This window comes from Capra hircus, chromosome 5, assembly GCF_001704415.2.
Source record: "Capra hircus breed San Clemente chromosome 5, ASM170441v1, whole genome shotgun sequence".
NCBI lineage: Eukaryota > Metazoa > Chordata > Mammalia > Artiodactyla > Bovidae > Capra > Capra hircus.
Window position 1 is genome coordinate 43,368,715 of NC_030812.1, and position 19,596 is coordinate 43,388,310.

The window sequence follows — 19,596 nt, forward strand, 5'->3', positions numbered from 1 at the left end:
AGCCTCCACAGGCGCGCTTCACGTCCCGGCACCGCCCTCACGGGGATGGGACGGGGCCGCATTTTGAGGGTCGGAAAGACTGCCCGTCACACTAGAGAGGCGGGGCCTTGACTGGGGCCTTGCTTTCTGCGTTGGCACCTACTGGAAAACAGGAAGGGGAGGGCTGGACATCTTGCCTGCGGCCCAGAGGTTTGAGAGTAGAACCCGCAAAGATGGAAAAGAAATTGCGCTGGGGGGGTTGCCATAGCAACGGAGTTTTCTCGCAGGTTTTCTCCTAAATTTAACCTTTAAAAAAATGTTGCTTTAAGGTACTGCATATACAGAATTTAAAGCGATATATACTAATGTAATATGGGCCGGACAGGCATGTGGCTGTTACCATAGGTCTCTCTCTCTCTCCCCTTATCCTCTGTATAAATGGAGCCTGAACTAGGACTAAGGGAAGATGGTCTTTTGAGATACTAGTCTGTCATCTTCTTGGTCTGCTAGCTTCCCAATTAAAGTCATTATTCTTTGCCTGAACAACTCATCTCCTGATTTATTGGCCTGTTGTGGAGCAAACAGCCACTCCAGCGTTCTTGCCTGGAGAATCCCAGGGACGGGGGAGCCTGGTGGGCTGCCGTCTATGGGGTCGCAGAGAGTCGGACACGACTGAAGCAGCAGCAGCAACAAACAGTAAACCTGGGCTGGTAAATTTTGGCAATGCCAGCCAGGAACCTTGTTTGTTGTGGCCAGCTGGCTCCAGTTTGGGAATTTTTAGGTTAGGCCCTAGCAGCTTCCTGAACCACTCTTCCTGAGGATTTTGCCTTCAAAATTCCCTGAAGTATTGCCAGCTGCCCCTGCGCTTGGCAGTTGGAGGAAAGAATCCACATTTGGGAAAGGGCTTCTCAGGTGGCACTAGTGGTAAAGAACCCACCTGCTAATGACCGTAGACCTGAGAGTCACAGGTTCGATCCCTGGGTCGAGAAGCTATCCTGGAAAAGGAAATGGCATCCCACTCCAGTATTCTTGCCTGGAAAATCCCATGGACAGAGAAGCCTGGCAGACTACAGTCCATGGGGTCGCAGAGTCGGACACGACTGAGCAACTGAGCACACACAAGCTCCATATAGTAAGTTGTAAGTTGCTCTCCTGTATAAAACTGGGGATATTCCCTACTTTCAATTTGGGCTTTTCCCTTAAGGGAAAAGCCGTTTTGTTTTGCTTGTGATTGAGGTGCCCTGTTGCAGAGGGGGATTGTTGTTGGACTCATAGATTTGTGAACCAGTTTGTTTGCATTGATTCATGATGGAATCCGTTTGTACTTTTGGTATTGAAATTTGCTTGTGCTTTTTTGCTTTGTTGTTTTTGAACTTATAAACATGGGAAATACTCTGTCCCTCAGGAAATCCATTTGGGGCATATCTTAAATAAATGTATGAAATATAGCTGTGGGTCTGTAACTAAGAAAGAGATGATATTCTATTGTAGTAGTGTGTGGTCCCATTATATGTTAGGATCAGGTGAGCGATGGCCCTTGAATGGCTCACTTAATTATTATAAGACCTTGCAATTAGAGTTCTTTTGTGAAAGAGCAGGTAAAAATGAAGAGATTCCATATGTAGAAGCATTTATGCTTTTGAATCAGGAGGACAAGCCGTCAGATGGCTGCTGCTTTATTGTACAGCAGTCTAAAAGGAAAACCAAGTGAAAACCTATTCTATAAGAGAGAAAATGAGAGTGAGAATATGTTATTTCAAAACTTAAAACCCCCTCCAGCCAACCCATCTCTCCCACTGGCCAAGCAGGCTATACCAACACAGCCCATGTCACCAGCATATTCACCTGCTCCCGTTTCCCCTGCTTGTGGGGATCAATTAGAAGTTTCTACCTTAAGCCCTGGGACGCAGGGCCGACCGTGGTTTGGTCTAAGACCTTGCAGGGAGTCACTTTTGGAGGAGGGCAGTTTCCCTTGTGCTGACATCCTGTACGAGGCCTTAATGCAAATGACCAACCAGTTGGGTTTCTATGGATGCACAATCCAGTCTCAACTTCAGATTTGTTTAATTGGAAAAACCATAACCCTACTTACCGAAAGACTGCCCCTCCACCATGTGACTGAACTTTTCCCTTCTGTCTTTGCCACTCACCATCCCTCTTGGGCATATATTTACATTCCTGAATAAGATGCTTTCTGGGGATGAGAGGAGGATGGATGATCATTGACACTAGGGAGGAAGCACACCAGCATCATCTAGCAGATTCCTGGATGTAACTGCAGAAGCAAATCTGGCAGCTCCTATTGCTGAGCCTGACTAGGATCCTAATAATGGAGATATGCCACCACACCTGGAGCATTGTAGGAAGTGTACCTTAGCGGGTCTTTGAAAGGGAATACCTAGGCAAAGGAGCTTAAACAAAATTCAGGAGATACACCAAAACTCCAGTGAGGATCCATCCATGTTTTTTAGAAAGAATTTATCAAGCTTATAGACACTCACTGAGGCAGAACCTGAGGGCCCCAGCAATAAGAGAATGGTAGATATGACATTTGTTGGGCAAAGTGCCCCAGATATAAGAAGAAAACTACTGAAGTTAGATGGTACATTTGGAATGAACCCTTCTTAATTGGTAGATGTTGCTTTTAAAGTGTTCAACAACAGGGCACAACAGCAGAAGCAAGAGAATGCAGGATGGAACGCTACTTTTTTGACAGCAGCATTGGATTCCTGAAGGCCAGTAACCCAAAGAGAGGTGAGCCACCATCAGGGAAGAAACAGTGCACTTACTGTAAGGAGGAAGGACACTGGGGAGAAGATTGCACCAGGCTAATAAGCAGGAAAACAATAAAAGAAGTTGTGGGCTGATGGCACCCCAGGGAAGACCAAAACACACATGGCCAATTCAAGTCCATGGCCAGTACAAGTCCTGGTAAAAAGGGGCTCTGGGATACCTAATCTAAAATAATACCCTCTGAGACAAGTGGCCCAAAAGGGAATTCAGCCAGTTCTCAAAAAGTTTTTGAAAACAGGACTGATTAAACCTTCCAGGTTCCTGGATAACATACCTATCCTCCTGGTCAAAAAGCCACATTGAATAAAGTATTGCTTTGTCCAAGACTTGAGGGCTGTTAATGAAATAGTCCAAGATTTGCACCCTGTAGTACCTAACCTATACACCCTGCTTTCAACAATTCCAGGAGAATACAGCTGGTTCTGTTTTGGACTTGTAAGATGCTTTTTTGTTTTGCAATCCTATTGCAGGAGAATCACAGCAGCTATTTGCTTTTGACCTAGAACTCAGGGCAGGACCCCAAAACACAGGTAGTCCAACAGTATTGTTGGACAGTCCTGCCTTACGGATTTAAGATTTCTTCTGCCTTGTTTGGAAAAATGCTAGCTAGGGACCTTAGAAACTTCATGTTGGATGAAGGACTCTTACACCAATATGTGGATGATTTGCTCATAGCAAGCCCTACATATAATAAGTTGTCTACAAAATACCATAAGAACCCTGAATTATCTGGAATTGTGGATATGTTTTCCCAGAAAAAGGCCCAAATATGTAAGCAACAATTCACATACCTAGGTTTTGTCCTTTCCCAAGGACAGTGAAGTCTTTTGCCTGATAGAAAACAGGCAATTGCAGGGCAAGACTCACAGACAGCTGAGATTTCTGGGAATGGCAGGAGTCTGTCAGATTTGGATACCTAACTATGGACTCATAGTAAAACCCTTCTATGAGGCTTTAAAGGGACAGGATTTTGAGCCCCTACTTGGATTACACGGTGCTAAAAAGCCTTTGAAACAATGAAAACAAAGCATGTCTCAGCCCTGGGTTTGGGACTACCAGAGTTAAAGAAACCTTTCAAATTGTATGTCCATAAGAGAGAAAGCAGAAGTCTCAGGGTGTTCATTCAAACTCTGGGGAATATCGCTCCATCCATTGCCATGATAGCATCACTTCTCCCACAGATTGATTTGTCAAAATACCAACCAATGTATTCAGAAAAGGACAAGGAGAGGGCCAAAGAGCAGGGGTTCACTCTTGATCATACCTCATCTGGCTGGAAATGTCATGCTCAAGGAATTATTTTAACTCCTGAGGCCCTCTTGGATACTGTGCTGCAGCGCATTCATAATAATAAGCATTATGGGAGAGATGCCTCCTTACAATGGATTCAAAAATCAAAAATACATAATGAGGCATAACCTACAAAGGACCATCCAGTAATCACTCAAAATTGCATGATTTGTGCTAAAAATAACCCAAAGACTGCTGTCAGACCTCCCCAGATGGGAACCCAACACAGAGGAACGTGCCCCACTGAGATCTGGCAAACTCAACTCAAATGCCTCAAACTGTAGGAAATACCTGCTAGTATCTGTGGATACTTTTTCAGGACGGGCTTTTTCAGAACGGCTCCCAGAAGCAGGCTTAAATTAAGCCCCTTTGAAATACTGTATAGTAGGCCATTTCAGGTGTCTGCCCAGGCATGAGAATCTATAAATGCTTTGCAAGATCTAGCAGTTGCCAATTATGTTAAAACTCTGGGCACTGTACTACTACTGTTTATGAGTTTGCTTCCAGCAGGTCTGCCTATCCAGCTGCGATAGCCTTACATCCTTTCCAGGCTGGAGACCGAGTCCTCCTTAAAACCTGGAGAGTACAGGGGCCTGAATACCAGCTGATGGTGAAGTGGACAGGACCAGAAGTGATCTTACCTACCAGGCGCTCATCTGTCAAGTTAGCTGCAGTAAAGCTGTGAACTCATCACACTCAGGTTAAAGCAGCCCCACTGTCGTTAGAAAATGACCCAACTCCTAAGAGACCTTGAGAGCAGTGGGTTTGTGAACACTTAAAGTTGCTCTTCAAAAAGGGTAAGTACTGAGATTAAAATTTCATTGTAGAAGGAATCTCATCAGATTCTAATAATTGTAGTTTCAGAAAAACAACTGTATCGCTTACTAAAAATTTTAAGAAATATTCCCAACCTGAAACTCATCAATTCCATTTCACAATCACCCCATCTCCCCCATTTGGTAGGAAGCAGCAAGAAAGATCATTGCCCCCTTTGCCCCACAAGATTATGGAATGGACATTGGCAGTAGGGAATTGTAATGGGGCAGGGCAGGTGCTGGGCTGTTAGAGCAACTGGTAGTGGTCGTCTTGCTCTGCCACTGGCATTGCGGCACACACCATCCCCTCCCCTTCCTCTGTATCAAAAAAGCCTGAATTTGGACTCAGGGAAGATGGTTTTTTGAGACACACATCTGTCTCCTTCTTGGTTTGCTAGCTTTCCAATTAAAAGTCATTATTCCTTGCCCCAACAGCCTCATTACCAGATTCACTGGCCTGCAAGCAGAGCAAGCTTAGGCTCTGTAACTAATAATGGAAAACGTAATTCACCATCAGCATTGATTCCTCTCCCCAGAAGCAACCACTTTCAACCTTTTAAGCTTTTTAAAAAATTTACCATCATCTTTCTAAATAATATTTTATTGCTATTTTAAACATTATTGAGTAAGATGACCTCATTTCATTAAATTATAAAATGCTATTTTTTTAATTAATTAGTTTTGGCCACACTGGGTCTTCATTGTTGTGTGCAAGGAGTTGCATGTGCAGGCTTCTCATTGCCATGGCTCCTCCTGTTGCAGAGCATGGACTATAGAACTCATTGGCTCAGTAGTAGTTGCTCCCCAGCACGTGCAATGTTCCTGGACTAGGAATCAAACTCATGTCCCCAGCATTGGCAGGCAGATTAACCACTGGATCACCATGGAAGTCCAAAGGCTGTTTATTTGGATGGTCTGGGACGAGGTCTTGTGAGCTCTGATGGAGACATTTATTTTGTCCTGCTTGCTCACTTTCAAGAGGTTTTGCCTTTCACTCATTCCCCCCTCCACACAACACACAGCTGTAGAGATGACTAATATCCTTTTACATAATGGCTTGATAGAGAGCAAAATAAATCCCAAATATTCCCATTTATTAAGAATAATTTTATACTCTAAGCTGACCCCCTAGGACATTTAAAACACAATTTTTGTGCTTAAAAATAATGTTTAGCTTTGCATCTGATACCTTTTTCTCCCTTTGGCTGATCTCTTATCAAGTTCTTGTATTTTGGTAATTGTTAACATTGATAGCTGCTTTCAATTTTTAATCTTTTGTACCTTTGAGATGCATGCTAAGAGGGTTAGTTAACCCCAGAGATTGAGAAATCACTGGGAACCAGATCCAACCTGCCACCTGATTTTATATGACCAGAGAGTTAAGAGTGGTTTTTACCTTTTTAAATGATTAGAAACATAAAAACTGTTGTGATGCATTAAAATGATATGAAATTTATATTTTTATGTCCATAAAGCTTGGTTGTAACACAAGCAAATTCATTTTTATACTGAACAACACAAACAGTTATACAATGGAAAGAGCAGTCATGACAAATGTGCAGCCCATAAAGCCTAAAACATTTACTAACTACTGTTTTACAGAAAAAAGGCTGCTGACCCCAGTTTACACTCTTTCCAAGGTCCATCATGAAAAAGGATGTTCAGATTGGACAAATTATTTTAAATTGACCAAGAGTTTTGTGTTCTTTGTGGAAAAGTTTGCTTTTCTTTCAGGAAATGCACCTCAACCAGAATATTCCAAATCACACACTGGAATGAGAAGAATTACAATACAAGAAGGTAAGATACCTGCACAATATTGAAAACAGCTGTTTTTACTATGGGCAAAATCACGTATGTGGAAATACAGATTGTTATGCCCTCTGGCAGGCAAGCCTCAGACTATGGGTGATGGAGAACCCAGGGCTCCTTCCCTGCTGGTCTCTGGAGGGGGTGCTGGGGAGGAGAAACTTAGTCAGGGGCTTTTGGATGGGGACTAGGAGGCAGGCTTTGCCACCTGTGGAGTGGAGGCCAGAGACAGCCAGAAGCAGCCCCCTACATGGGGACTCCCAGCAATTTGTCCTTTCTCCATTGCATGTGTTTTTTTTACTTTTCCTCCTTTACTGTGTTATTTGGTGTCACCCTTGTACCTCCAGGGGCTGAACACTCAAGTTTCAGGAACCAGGATGCATAGGTTTGGGTTTCAACCCTTCCATATATTAGTTTTGTAATTTGGGGCGAGTTCCATATGCCTGCCTACTCTGATCTATAGCAATGTGAAAATAACATGATTTGTTGCTTTAAGCCACTCAGTTTTAAGGTGGCTTGCTGCAGAGCAGCAGATAACCTCAAAACTCCTTTAAAAATACCTTTGAAAAAGCATTTATCCAGTTTTACCTCCATTTTAGTCTCCCTCCATTATTAAAACGTCATGTCCTCTACTGTATCCTCCATGTTGATGTCAGAATCCTTTTTATAAAATGTTGTTTCTCCAGTGTTTAAAATCCTTCAAATTCTCTCACCTGACTTGGAATAAAACAAGAACTCTTGCATTCTAAATCTATGGGATGTCTCTAATTTCTCCCTTCTCTATGCCCACAAACCTGCCTTTGCTCTCTATGCTCCAAGCAAATGGAATCTTTGCCATCACTGAACACTGTGATCTTTCTATACTTCCGTGGCTTTGCACTGGGTATTTCTTCTCCCTAAGATATCCTTGGAGAAGGAAATGACAACCCACTTCAGTATCCTTGCCTGGAGAATCCCATGAACAGAAGAGCCTGGTGGGCTGTGCAGTCCATGGGGTCGCAAAGAGTCAGACACAACTGAGTGACTAAAACACAGACAAGATATCCTCTCCACCCTGCCCTAATCTGTAAAAACTCTCATCAAATACCTCAGGGATTACCTTCAAAATTTTCTTAAAAACCTTCATTCTCAGGCTGAGTTAGATGCCTTTCCTTTGTACATGCCTTTATCACAAATTAAGAATTGGAATAATTTTTTTTTTCAATTCTCCTAAGGTATACAGCTAGTATTACTGTAGAGGTATCAGAGATTGTAGTCCTTTATATATAATTTATATCTTAGGGTTTATTTCTCTGGGGAGAGGAAGGGCACTGCCCCCAGTTAGAAGGGCTGTTCTAAACTATAGATTCTTTTGAGAACAAGAATTAACTATCTTCATTACTAAGAGAGGGCCTAGTTTGTGCTTATTCATTAAACAAGAACATGTGAACAGTTATTATCTTCAGAAGAACTCAAAGGAAAAATACAGAAATAATCCAAAAAATTTTAATCTCTGAGAATACCCAAGATACCTAAGTAAGATGTGGTTTCTGTCACATCTTAAACCGATCTGTGTGCTCCATAGTGTCTGGTACATAGTAAGCACCTGATCATTTGTGGACCTGCCTATTCCCTTTGCTATTTAAATGATCTACATCTTGAGTTGTACCCAAATAGGCTTTGCAGTGCCACTAGGTGACAACAGGTTTGGAATCCCGGCCTAAGAACTACTAGTTTGAATGACCAAGAAGATAAAAGTTCTTGAGAGTCTGGCAAATACTCAAACTTTCATTTCACTTTGAAACATAATCCTTGACCCATTGTATGTTCACTTCGAAAATGGAGGTGGTGATATGAGACTAAGAAATAAAACCTCTTATCATAAAGTCTCAAGAAACGTGTGAAGTATAAATACAGTGAAACTTTAAACAGGTATCCAACCAAACTTTTATTGGGGTTTTATTGCAGTCTACTTTCGGCAATAGGGGAAAGTAACCATAAGAACTCTGATCAGATTTTATTAAACAAAGCAGTTTTTCATGAATGCTTAATGTTAGTTGTATAGTCAAGCTCAGCTTCCAGTATCAACTTGAGTACCTCGTCATGGGAATTTATGCCAGAATGACAACAGTAAGGCATTGCAAGATCCTAAATCATCTAAGGTGAAACCATATTTTACATATAATTTTTAGGATAGTATACTAATACTCTACAATAAATAAGGATTTAAAAAATGTGTTGCTTAGCCCTTGTTGAACTAAATTCAGTTATTAGCTCATTCTTTAAGTACTCCAGTTAATAAAGGTTTGATTGTACTTCCAGAACTCTGACTTTCCCAAACGTAAAAAATTAGTTAAGGACAAAAATTAAGCTTAAAAGCAACATTCACACTTGTCTTTAAAAGCATGTTCACATCATATACGAGATAATTTCCTCATGCCTGGAAACATGGTTTATGTGGCAGAAAGTCATATGCAAAGCATAACTAGAGGGCAGTCCTCCCATCTCCATATCCTCCAAAAAGCCACACTTGGCCTCAGTGTAAAAGTTATATTTTATTGCCATGCTACAAAATGTATGAAGTTGGCACTGACAGGGAGAAATAGAGAACAAGGGTGGGGAGGGCAAAAGATGTTGTTACATATACAACAAGGTTTAATCAACAGTGGTAAATTTTGCCAATATTAAAAATGCAAACCAAAATTTAAAATGCTGATATGAAACAGCATTAAAATACCATTTATGCATAGTACAGTATCACTTATGTCTTATTAGAGAAATATGGAATGTTTAGAAATGAAATTAACCATAAGGGGTAAAATTCATATTTCATGTACAATTTGGCAATGGTAGTCCCACTGTTAGACAATTTTTTTTATAAAATACAAAATCAAAAATCTAATAAGCTACCTTTATACAAAGTTGCTATATTTATGCCTTTACGTAGGAAAAAAACATTTATAATGCAAATTAGGACATACAATAATCTTACAATACTATACAATGTAATGAAAATAAAAACATAACACAAAATTTGTCCTTTATAAAATGTATATTTTGCATTTACTAATGCAAATGTGGCACACTGGTGACTACTGTACTATTAATACCAGTCCGTTTCCATGCTATTATTATCCAATTGTCATAGAATTGCAATTGTAATGATGCTACAAAAGAATTTTTATACCAAAAACACGAGGAAGTAGGGATGGGGAAGAGGGATGTAAAGAAAAGCAAAGACAGGGTGCTGGTTTGGGCAGAGTATATTATGGTATGTCATAAAATATTTGTTAGTTTTTCAAGCCCAAAACATTTTCTATACATTCTGTGATTTCGTACCAATGCCTTTATTCAAATTTGGCAAACATCAAGGAAAAGGTAATTTAGTACCATATACCTCACATATCAGAGATAAGAAAAAGATGCCAATACATTAGTTACTTCTGAATGTTGTCTCTGATGGTATGTCTGTTTCAAGGAGATATACATATATATATGTATATGTGAATATACATATATATTTATACACACACACTACACATTGCACAAACACTTGGACATTATGGGTTAGGAACAGCACAAGGGGAAATGGGATGTATTTTTTAGCCTGCTAAAACCTTTACCTTGAGGCAAAAATATGGTGGCACATTATTGGGAAATTATGAAAACATAAGGCCCCTGTCCCATTTTTAATAGAACATTATTGAGGTACACTTTTATATGTTGTGCCACAGATATTTTGGGAGGGGGTGTGATAAACACTAGCTTGACTTAGGGGTATGATGAACACTAGCTTGACTTATTGAACTGTGGGGTAAACATTAATATCTATAAAAACAAAGATTGCTTGGCAAATTTTCTTTAGTCCCAAATGTGATCTATTCTGGATATACTGAGAAGTGAAAAGCTTTTTGCTGAGTCTTCAAAAGTAAAGTGCATGTCTCATCACTCCACAGCAGCAGTAAATAAAAGGAACTATTTGCCAATCTTCCTGGAGGGAGGGAAGGCACCATATTTTCATTTTTAAAGGAAGATAAACCTGGGAAATAAAATACACTGAGAGAAAAATACATGTAATACCCATATCAGTTTCCAACCCTGGTCTGGGATAAAAGCTGCTATGATCCATACAGATAAAAGAGGATTCCATTAGGGAGAAAACAAATGATCAATGATTATATTTCCAAAGCCAGAAAGTGGGATCACATGATCTATCAACAGAACAGAGTATCTAAAACTAGGTCTGTCTCAGAAAGTCTGAAACATATGGCCACAATTCTATCCCAATAAAATATCTCATTCTAAAATGTACCGAGTAATTGGTACATTCTTCCAGGACAGAGCTTAATGCCCATTACTAGACTACAGCAAAGGACAAGTAGTGTTCTACATTACTTTTTATTAAATAGGGACACAGGGGATTTCCAGAGATATCTAGAAATTAATACCAGTTGTATACATCTTCCCTAATACTCATAGTACCTAAAAATCAAATTCTTAACAGACAAACTGGTCCCATTTTCAATTTTAAAGCACACAGTATTTAAAGCATAAACTGCAATGGTTATATTATAGTTGCTTAAAAAATATAAAAAGTAATCAGAATCTGGAAGGAAAAATGAAAAGGCTGAGAGAAAGAAAGAAAAAAAAAGTACCCAACCTCCAAAATAAGTAAATAGGTCAGCCCTTTCGTTTGGAGGTTAACGTTCTGTCTTGACTGCTTGTTTCCAAGAAAACCATATGCACTGGTTCCATCTTAATTCTTATTCCGCATTACAAAGATCATCACATAAATTTGGCACAATTAGCAATCTACTCAGAAGAAAGCATAAATGGAACAATACATGAAAATGGAAGCTGCACACCTATACCACTATACTCTTTTTAGAGAACAGTGAACACTTTAATAAGCACCAAATTCACAGGAAAAAAAAAAAATTCTGCTATGCACATAAACCAATGGCACTGAAAATGATACAGACACCTTTAATAATTTATTTTCTTTATAATGGTCCCACCCTATTATTTTGCTAATCCACCCACTGTCCTATAATTAGGTCATTTATGGGACAGATTGGATGCTATATGACTGAAACTTTTTCATGCTAAATTAACCTTAATTACATCTGATAAATCCAGATCATAATCTCAGAAACTTCCTCATGTTTAGAGGAAATAATGACATATTTTGCAAGATTATCCAACCTTCTTTCCACTCTACCTTCTCGTTTCTCTAGGATTTGGGAAACTGGAAAATTCTTGACTTTCCAAGAGCTAGACATATGGACTCTATAATCAGTTTATATAAACTTCATTTTCAATCCTAAATTATGACACAATCTCACTGCTGTAAGACTTCCACTGTACCTGCTATGCTGGCAATAATCTTAACACTCTATTAAAATCAAGGGATAATCCAAGATCAGCTATGAGTGAAAGGACAGTAGAGCTGAGGAGCAATACAGTGGGCAAAGTATAATTGCAGCCATGTGACTGAGGAAATCACTGCTAAAGTGCTGGGAGAGTGCCCACAGAGAAAACACAGTACCTTTAGGGAACTTTGCATGTTAAAAGTACTTCCTTTTTTTTTTTTCTCTCTCTTCTCAGCTGCTTAAGAGATCACCTATGGACACAAGTGAAATTTAAAATTGAGAGAATGCTTTTATCAACATGAAAAGTAAACAGCATATAAATAAATACTGGACAAGGGCAACCCTGTTATAGAATAACAGTTAAGTTCCAAATGAACCTTCAAAACCACAAATGGACAAAAATGCAAACTAAAGAACAATGAACACATACCAATTTCAAAACTATATACAAACTCAAACATTTTAAATTGAAAAAGACACAAAGCAACAAAGTTAGACATCCCAAACACCAAAGGAAAAACTGAAGGTAAATGGTATTTAATGGCACAAATGCCTCCAGAGAACAATGTTACTGTAAATAATCTGTAGGAGAGAAACTTTCGAGATCATGGTTCAGATTTTTCAAATGTTTTTGGATAAAGTGACCTGAGACTGATTCTTGAGCCTATTTATAATTCTGATTAAGATACTTGGACATGCCCTTCAAAGGACATCATGAGATGACGAAACAAAATCTCATCTCTTTCTTGCCTTTCAACACACCAACGGCACACCACTTTCTAGAAATGCTGAAGGCAAAGGAACTGACTGGTACATAGGAGGTGTGGTACTTCTATTTCCATTACATATGTTTTGGCTCAAGTCAAAAAGCCTACAATTAATAAAATAAAGGATTCCTCATGTTACATGCTGGAGGCCACATACCATGAATAGTGAATCTACAAATAGTACTTTCAAAGCTACAGTTATCTGTTAGCAATGCACGTTATCAAGAGGCTCTGTTTTAAATGCCAACCATGACTTACACATGAATGATATACATGAGTTCAGAATCTTGATAAAAGTCGACCAGCATGTCACTCACTTCAACTCTCATTTTAAATAGGCACTGTGAAAATGGGAATGCTGCTGTACAGTAATGAGTAGTATATAATGAAATTAGTGTTCTTTTATGAGTACCTGCTCTACATTAATTCCCTTTAAAGAAGCACATGAAATATTCAGAAAAAATTTTTTCTATCAGTCTACAAAAGGAGTTAGTGTTCAGAAATAAAAATGAAGCACTTGCGTCTTCATTTTAAAAAAAAAAAAAAAACTTCACAAAGGTGCAAATAACGTAAATGCTTTCCAGGGCTCACATGGGCAGATCAGTACTATTGTGTCTCGTTTTCCTAGATGTACCATCATCTCGCGGCAGTGCTTTCTGCAAATTGGACATAGCAGCAGTTCTCTCGATGTCTATCACAGCATACAGCTCTGTGCGCCTGGTAGGGGTCTGTGGAAGGGGAGTGGTAGGCGTTTTTGGAGTCTGAGGGTTGTCAGAGTCACTGCCACCTTCCAAGTCAACCTGTATGTAATTGAGCTGCCTGTGTTCTAAACTTGGGCGTCTGATATCAAAGTTAAAGACTGTCGGCGTACAGTCCCGACGCCTTGAATACTCTATTTTGTGAGCACTTGCCGGCACTGTTACATTCTCTGTATTTACATAGTTATGCATTGGATCTAGATTATTATGGTAGCCATTCAGAGATGGGGTCTTTGGTCCTAAGTTGTCATCTTCATCCCTACTTAGCTTGCGGGCTTCCCAAACAGGAGGCAAAGATGGTAGATTTTCGTAGTTTAACAATGCAGTTCTTCTCTGAGCTGAGTTGTTGATATTCTGGGTATCTGAGGTACTGGTGGACGGCAGACGACCTCTCCTGAAGCCCGAGGCACTGGGGAGAGACAGGCCATTTAGATTTTCATACACCAGTTTGTTAACAGAGGGCACATCTCTTCGCTCATCACTGTCATAGCCAGTGTCCCATTCTGTGTTATTTGCACCACTTCCACTGATTTGATCTCTTCCAAGTTGTTCCAGTTTCTCTTTTTCCATTAATTGCTTTTGAACTGGTGTTGGTCCTAAGACAAATTTGACTCCTTCGGGTTCAAGAAGAATCTGAGGGTCCCTGTCCTCAATATTACTTGACTCTTCTTTCGGTGTGTTGCTTTCAGCATTAGAAACTCTTGCCTCCAATGGGACATGCACACTTGTGCGGTTTTTCCGTTCTTCTTGCACACCTGTAGTGTTGACATAGGTATGTACCTAAAACAAGACAGGAAACTGAGTAGCTTGTTTAAAAGAAAAGAAAAAAGAACAAAAAATCTGCCTATGTCAATTAATTTTATTAACTTTCTAAGAATATTCTTCAAAGCTTTTGCACCTGTTTTTTACTAATAAAAAGGTTGGGAAGAGGTGGGAGAAATGTAGAAATATCTTCCTAGCTTGATAAAAGAATAACTACTTTAAAATAGATGTGATGGTGAAACATAAGCATTCTATAAAAAGTCAAGAACAAACAGGGATTATTACTTTGATGTTCTAGAAATTCTATCAGTGCATTAAAACCTGATTTAGAAATAGGAAATAACAAGTATTAAAAAGGAAGAGAGAAATTTATCATTATTTATAGATCATCTGACTATATAAAGAGATAAACCTTATTAGATTTAATAAGAGTTCTATAAGATACATAGATATAAAATAGGTTCCACCTAGTAGGAAATTATCACTACTTAGAAAAGCTCATGGTATTTGGGGGAGATAATACAGAAGTCTTTACATAAAATCTGAAAAACAAAAAATAAAATTCTAAAGGAGGGATATTTAGTTATAGTAAGAACTCATTTAACAAGTAAAAAATACAAAGAAATGTATTTTTAAACAGTGGAAATTTCTTTAATGATAAACAGTCATACTGTTGACAAAAGATAAGTACAGCTAATTAATACAGACAATGTTCAACCAGGTACACCATTCCTAAAATGAAAACAGACCAGTTGGGAATATTAAATTGCTCTGTTAAAAACACTGACAAAATCTGCCTTACTGCTAGTAGTGCACTATTTACAAAAACTGTAATATAAAAAGCTTTCCTTTGAGGTTATTTTAAGAGAACTGACCATTAGTTTTGTCTGTCTTCATCTATAGATGCACCTCTCCTGTGGACCCACAAACTTAACTGTAATGCTAAGTTTCCCTCAACACCTATACATATTTGGGTGTATGTCAGCAAATAAATGCTTTGCCCTCTGAATCTTTACTACAAAGGTCATATACAAAAGTGACAGCTAAAATTCAAATTGACTGAAACACTCAAGTGTTAGCACGGTAATAATACTCTAACCCCATACAATACCACTGGACAGCAGGACATGCTTACTTGTTCCTCGGCCACCAGCAAAGGATGTGTAGATTCTTCACCTACTGAGGGTAGGCGGGCACTTCCCACGGAAGGATGTCTGCTGGAAGGATGGGATGAAGCATCTCCGAACGAGGGATATCGGGGATATCCATTGGGTAAGTTCTGAGCAGCAAACCCTGGAGCTGAGTTTGCGTTTATTGGTTTCAGAAAGGATGTAGGGGTAGGGCACAAAGAAAAAAGTGAATGAGGATACAATCAGAACTAAGAGGTTTAAGGAGGTGTTACTGGTAAGATATACAAGAAACTAGAGCAAAACAGAACCTCCCTCCACTTTTAACTTTCCACTCACATTTAAAATATTATTAAACACTTTGTGTTTTCATATTTAAAATGTTTATAATTATAGCTAATAGTTTTTCAAAACTCACAATCACTATATGTTAGCCAATGGTAATTTCTAACATGGTATAGATTAAATATCCATGGTCTATAGCTTATAATAGAAGAGGGGGAAATGGACACTTACTTGTAGGTGTTCGAGGTGTCCTAGGGACTTCCAATTCTGTCTGATGGTTATTCCTTTCAACCACGGGTTCCTCCACTACATTTATACTATTATTCTGCATAATCTCTTGTAACATATTAAATAATTCTTCTGCACGAGCACACTTAAAGGCAAAGATTCCTACAAATATATACCAGAGGAAAAAAACACGGTCACGACATCAAAAAAAGACAAAGGAGCACCTGTCAAAGAACAAAATTATAAAGGAAGCATTCTGTGTACCAACAGCAAGAAAGGCCTTTCAAATAAATGTCTGATAATTATATTCCCTGTTTCAAAACACAAGCCCAAAAGAAAGTTCACAGAATAATTTTCATTGCCCATGGGTGATGGCTCAAAATAAGGAAGGCAAAAACAAGATTTGCACACTTGCTCTAGTCTGCTTTCTAACAGCAGGGGGAGTCTAACCTGCCATTACCATAGGAATCCACCATTTGATAGACGCTTGCTCTGTGGATTACAGTTGTTACCTTGTTTAATTATTGGATTACCATTCCACTCTGATACAGAAGGAATTTGATGCAAGAGGTTCCCCAACTTGTCCAAGGACTTTTAAGAAGTAAGTGGCAAAAAAATAAAACTATGTTCTGCTTAACTCCAAAGTTTAAGTTCTTTCCCCCAAGTTGTAACAGTAAAAGTGAAAGTCACTCAGTCATGTCAGACTCTTTTGCAACCCCATGGACTAGCCTGTCAGGCTCCTCCATCCATGGGATTTTTCAGGCAAGAATACTGGAGTGGGCTGCCATGCCCTCCTCCAGGGGATATTCCCTACCCAGGGATCAAACTCAGGTCTCCCACATCACAGGCAGATTCTTTCCTGTCTGAGCCACCAGCGAAGCCCTGTAACAGTAAAAGTGAAGTGAAAGTGAAGTCGCTCAGTCGTGTCCAACTCTTTGTGACCCCATGGACTGTAGCCTACCACGTGAAAATCCATCCATGGGATTTTCCAAGCAGGAGTACTGAAGTGGGTTGCCATTTCCTTCTCCAGAGGATCTTCCCAACCCAGGGATAGAACCTGGGTCTCCCACATTGTAAGCAGACGCTTTACCGTCTAAGCCACCAGAGAAGTGTTGTAACAGTAAAGGCAGAAGCAATTTACTGGGACTAATTCATTTACTTATCAAATCTTAAAGTTAATATGAGCCAAAATTCTAGATATAGAAAACATGCTTAATAAATGCTTGATAAGTGAATACATAGTGTACTATATCTCCTTTTTAAATAATCCACTTGAGGATTTTTTTTCATTCAGCATAAAAGTAAAACAGTTTAATTTAAACATATATAAAATAATTGAGTTACAGAATGATATTCAAATATGATGATGTTTGGAGAAAAAAATAAAGGCTCTACCTACCTTGTCCAGTTTGACACCTTCGACCACTTTCAAAAGAAAAGAGATTCGAATCATAACCATAGCGTCGGAGGCAGAGGTAGTGCCATTTTACCGAGTCACGTTTGCGAGTGTATAAAATCAGTTCTGTGTCTGTAAGTTCCATTATGCCAGAACCCAACTCATTTCCATCATCATCGACATTAATGACCTAAAAAAAAGGTTTAATTAGTGCTAACAATGCTTTCTCTTGACAGTCATGCACATATTTCACTAATTTCAGGAAAATGTACTATTGCTGATTGGTTCAGTTATTGTTATTTCATTCAACAACCAATGTTTTTGTATGGCATGGATTACGTAGCAGGGCAATACCTGGTTCATATCCCCAAAGAACTCACATTCCCACTGAGGAGGTAAGATACACAAAGAAAAAGTCAATATCACAGAACTCTAAATGCTTAACTAACCTAACAACTGAGTACAATAGACCCTGCAAAATGCAGGAACGGTAGCCAAGGGTTGTTAGAAAAGCCTTCACATATGAAGAAAAGGGACTTTAGCTGGGTTTTGGGTATAAATAAGTTTGCACGCATGCATGCTCTGTCACTAAGCTGTGTCTAACTCTTTGCAGCCCCATGGATAAATAGCCCACCAGGGTCCTCTGTCCATGGGATTTCCCAGGCAAGAAGGAAGTAAAGAGGGTGATTTGGTGGGTCAGGACTTAGGGGGCACATCCTAAAGATACGGTGCTACAGCAGAGACAAGGTACGTTTCAGAGAGATCAAGACAGGACTGGCACTGAGTTCTTGTCAGGGAAGGCCTTGCACTGCTGAGTTTCAGAAAATGGCCAGAGACTTTAAAGAACAGATAACACTTAGGGAGAATTTACTATACTCCTGGGTTGGGCAAAGTGCTTCACTTGTGCTTTGTCATTTAATTCCAATCCTAAACTGCAGGTAATACTATTGTTTCCATTGCATACAAATGAACAAAGACTTGGTGACAGTGTAACTTGTCAAAGGTCACAAAGCTATGAAGCAAGAAGGTTGTGATTTACACCAAGATTTATGTGATCCAGAGGCTGATTTATAGCAGACTGAGGTGAGAATATGAGAGGCATTAATGGCTGTGGATGAGTAAGGAATGGAGCACTTAGTGTCTAAGTAACAGAACACCACTGAAGTTTTAGAATAATGAAAGAGGAAGATAAATCTGATGTCAACTGCAGGATGGATCACAGAGGTGACTGGAGGTAGAGTTCAGTTACGAAATTATCCAGGCATTAAACAATGACTGGGAACTAGTGACAGGACTGAATGGCGTTTTAAAGACAATATTATCAGGTCATTTCAAAGAGGGCTGATGGGACCAAATCCAGGGGCTCTTATCACTGTGACCAAAGACTGAGTTCTCCAGAGTGTGTAACAGTCACTCAATAGTGCTGTTGTTTTCCTGACGGAGATACAAGATTTAGCCACTCATATCCATGACTGATGATATAGGAAGGTAATAAATGTAAATGTCTTCCAAGTTAGGGGGAAAAAAAGGAGAGTATTATCAGAATTGTGTGGTTCTAATTGGATATAGAAGACCAAAGGAAAAGAGGATTTCATACTGTCAGTAAAAAATGTTGTCCTTGTTGGTTAAAACAAGAAAAGGCAGACTGGACAAAAAGAAAGAGTCTGAAGATACCAGTGAGGAAATAAGAAGATGTGTTAAGTGAAGTAAAAGAAGAGCATCCAGGTAGGCAGCAAGAGCTACAACTCATCCAGTTTTTACTGACCTTAAACTTGTTCCGATGGTTATCTGGGACAGTGTCTTTATCTGGACAGCTACAACAGCTACCCATGGCTTCTTCAGAAGACCATGTGAGCACTACATGAAAGATAATTTGCAAAAGATTATTAGATATAAGATATACAAATCACAAAACAGAAAAAGACTCTAGAAATCACCTAACATTAGTCCTGTATTATTTTAATGAGGAAAATTAAGCCCAGGAAGGTAAATGGCTAGAGCTAGACTTCACACAACTAGCTGGAGAATTTCACTCAGCATCAACAAGAATAATTTTGTTAGGCAGACTTCACAGAAGCCTCAAATTTAGTTTGCAAAAGTCTGCCTATTTTAAAACTATCTAAGAGAAACCAATTTAAGGTTTCATACATACACTATTATACTTAAGTCATTCATGGAATTAACCCTTTATGGCTTACTAGGATTTCATGTCTATCTTCATTAATAAATTTCCAAA

General features: G+C 39.2%; 1 protein-coding gene across 3 annotated transcripts in view; it reads right to left on the reverse strand.

Annotated features, from left to right (window-relative positions):
- FRS2 (fibroblast growth factor receptor substrate 2) overlaps nt 8,601-19,596 on the reverse strand; it is a 110,386-nt gene continuing 99,390 nt past the window's right edge. For 2 of the 3 annotated variants that reach the window (XM_018047955.1, XM_018047954.1), the window contains 5 exons: nt 19,126-19,217; nt 17,364-17,550; nt 15,968-16,126; nt 15,460-15,623; nt 8,601-14,342 (listed from right to left, as the gene is read on the reverse strand). In XM_018047955.1, coding sequence (XP_017903444.1) covers nt 13,392-14,342; nt 15,460-15,623; nt 15,968-16,126; nt 17,364-17,550; nt 19,126-19,191 — 1,527 coding nt within the window. In that variant the 5' untranslated portion in view covers nt 19,192-19,217 and the 3' untranslated portion in view covers nt 8,601-13,391. The remainder of the gene's footprint in view (nt 14,343-15,459; nt 15,624-15,967; nt 16,127-17,363; nt 17,551-19,125; nt 19,218-19,596) is intronic. The other variant, XR_001918058.1, reaches the window with a different exon arrangement.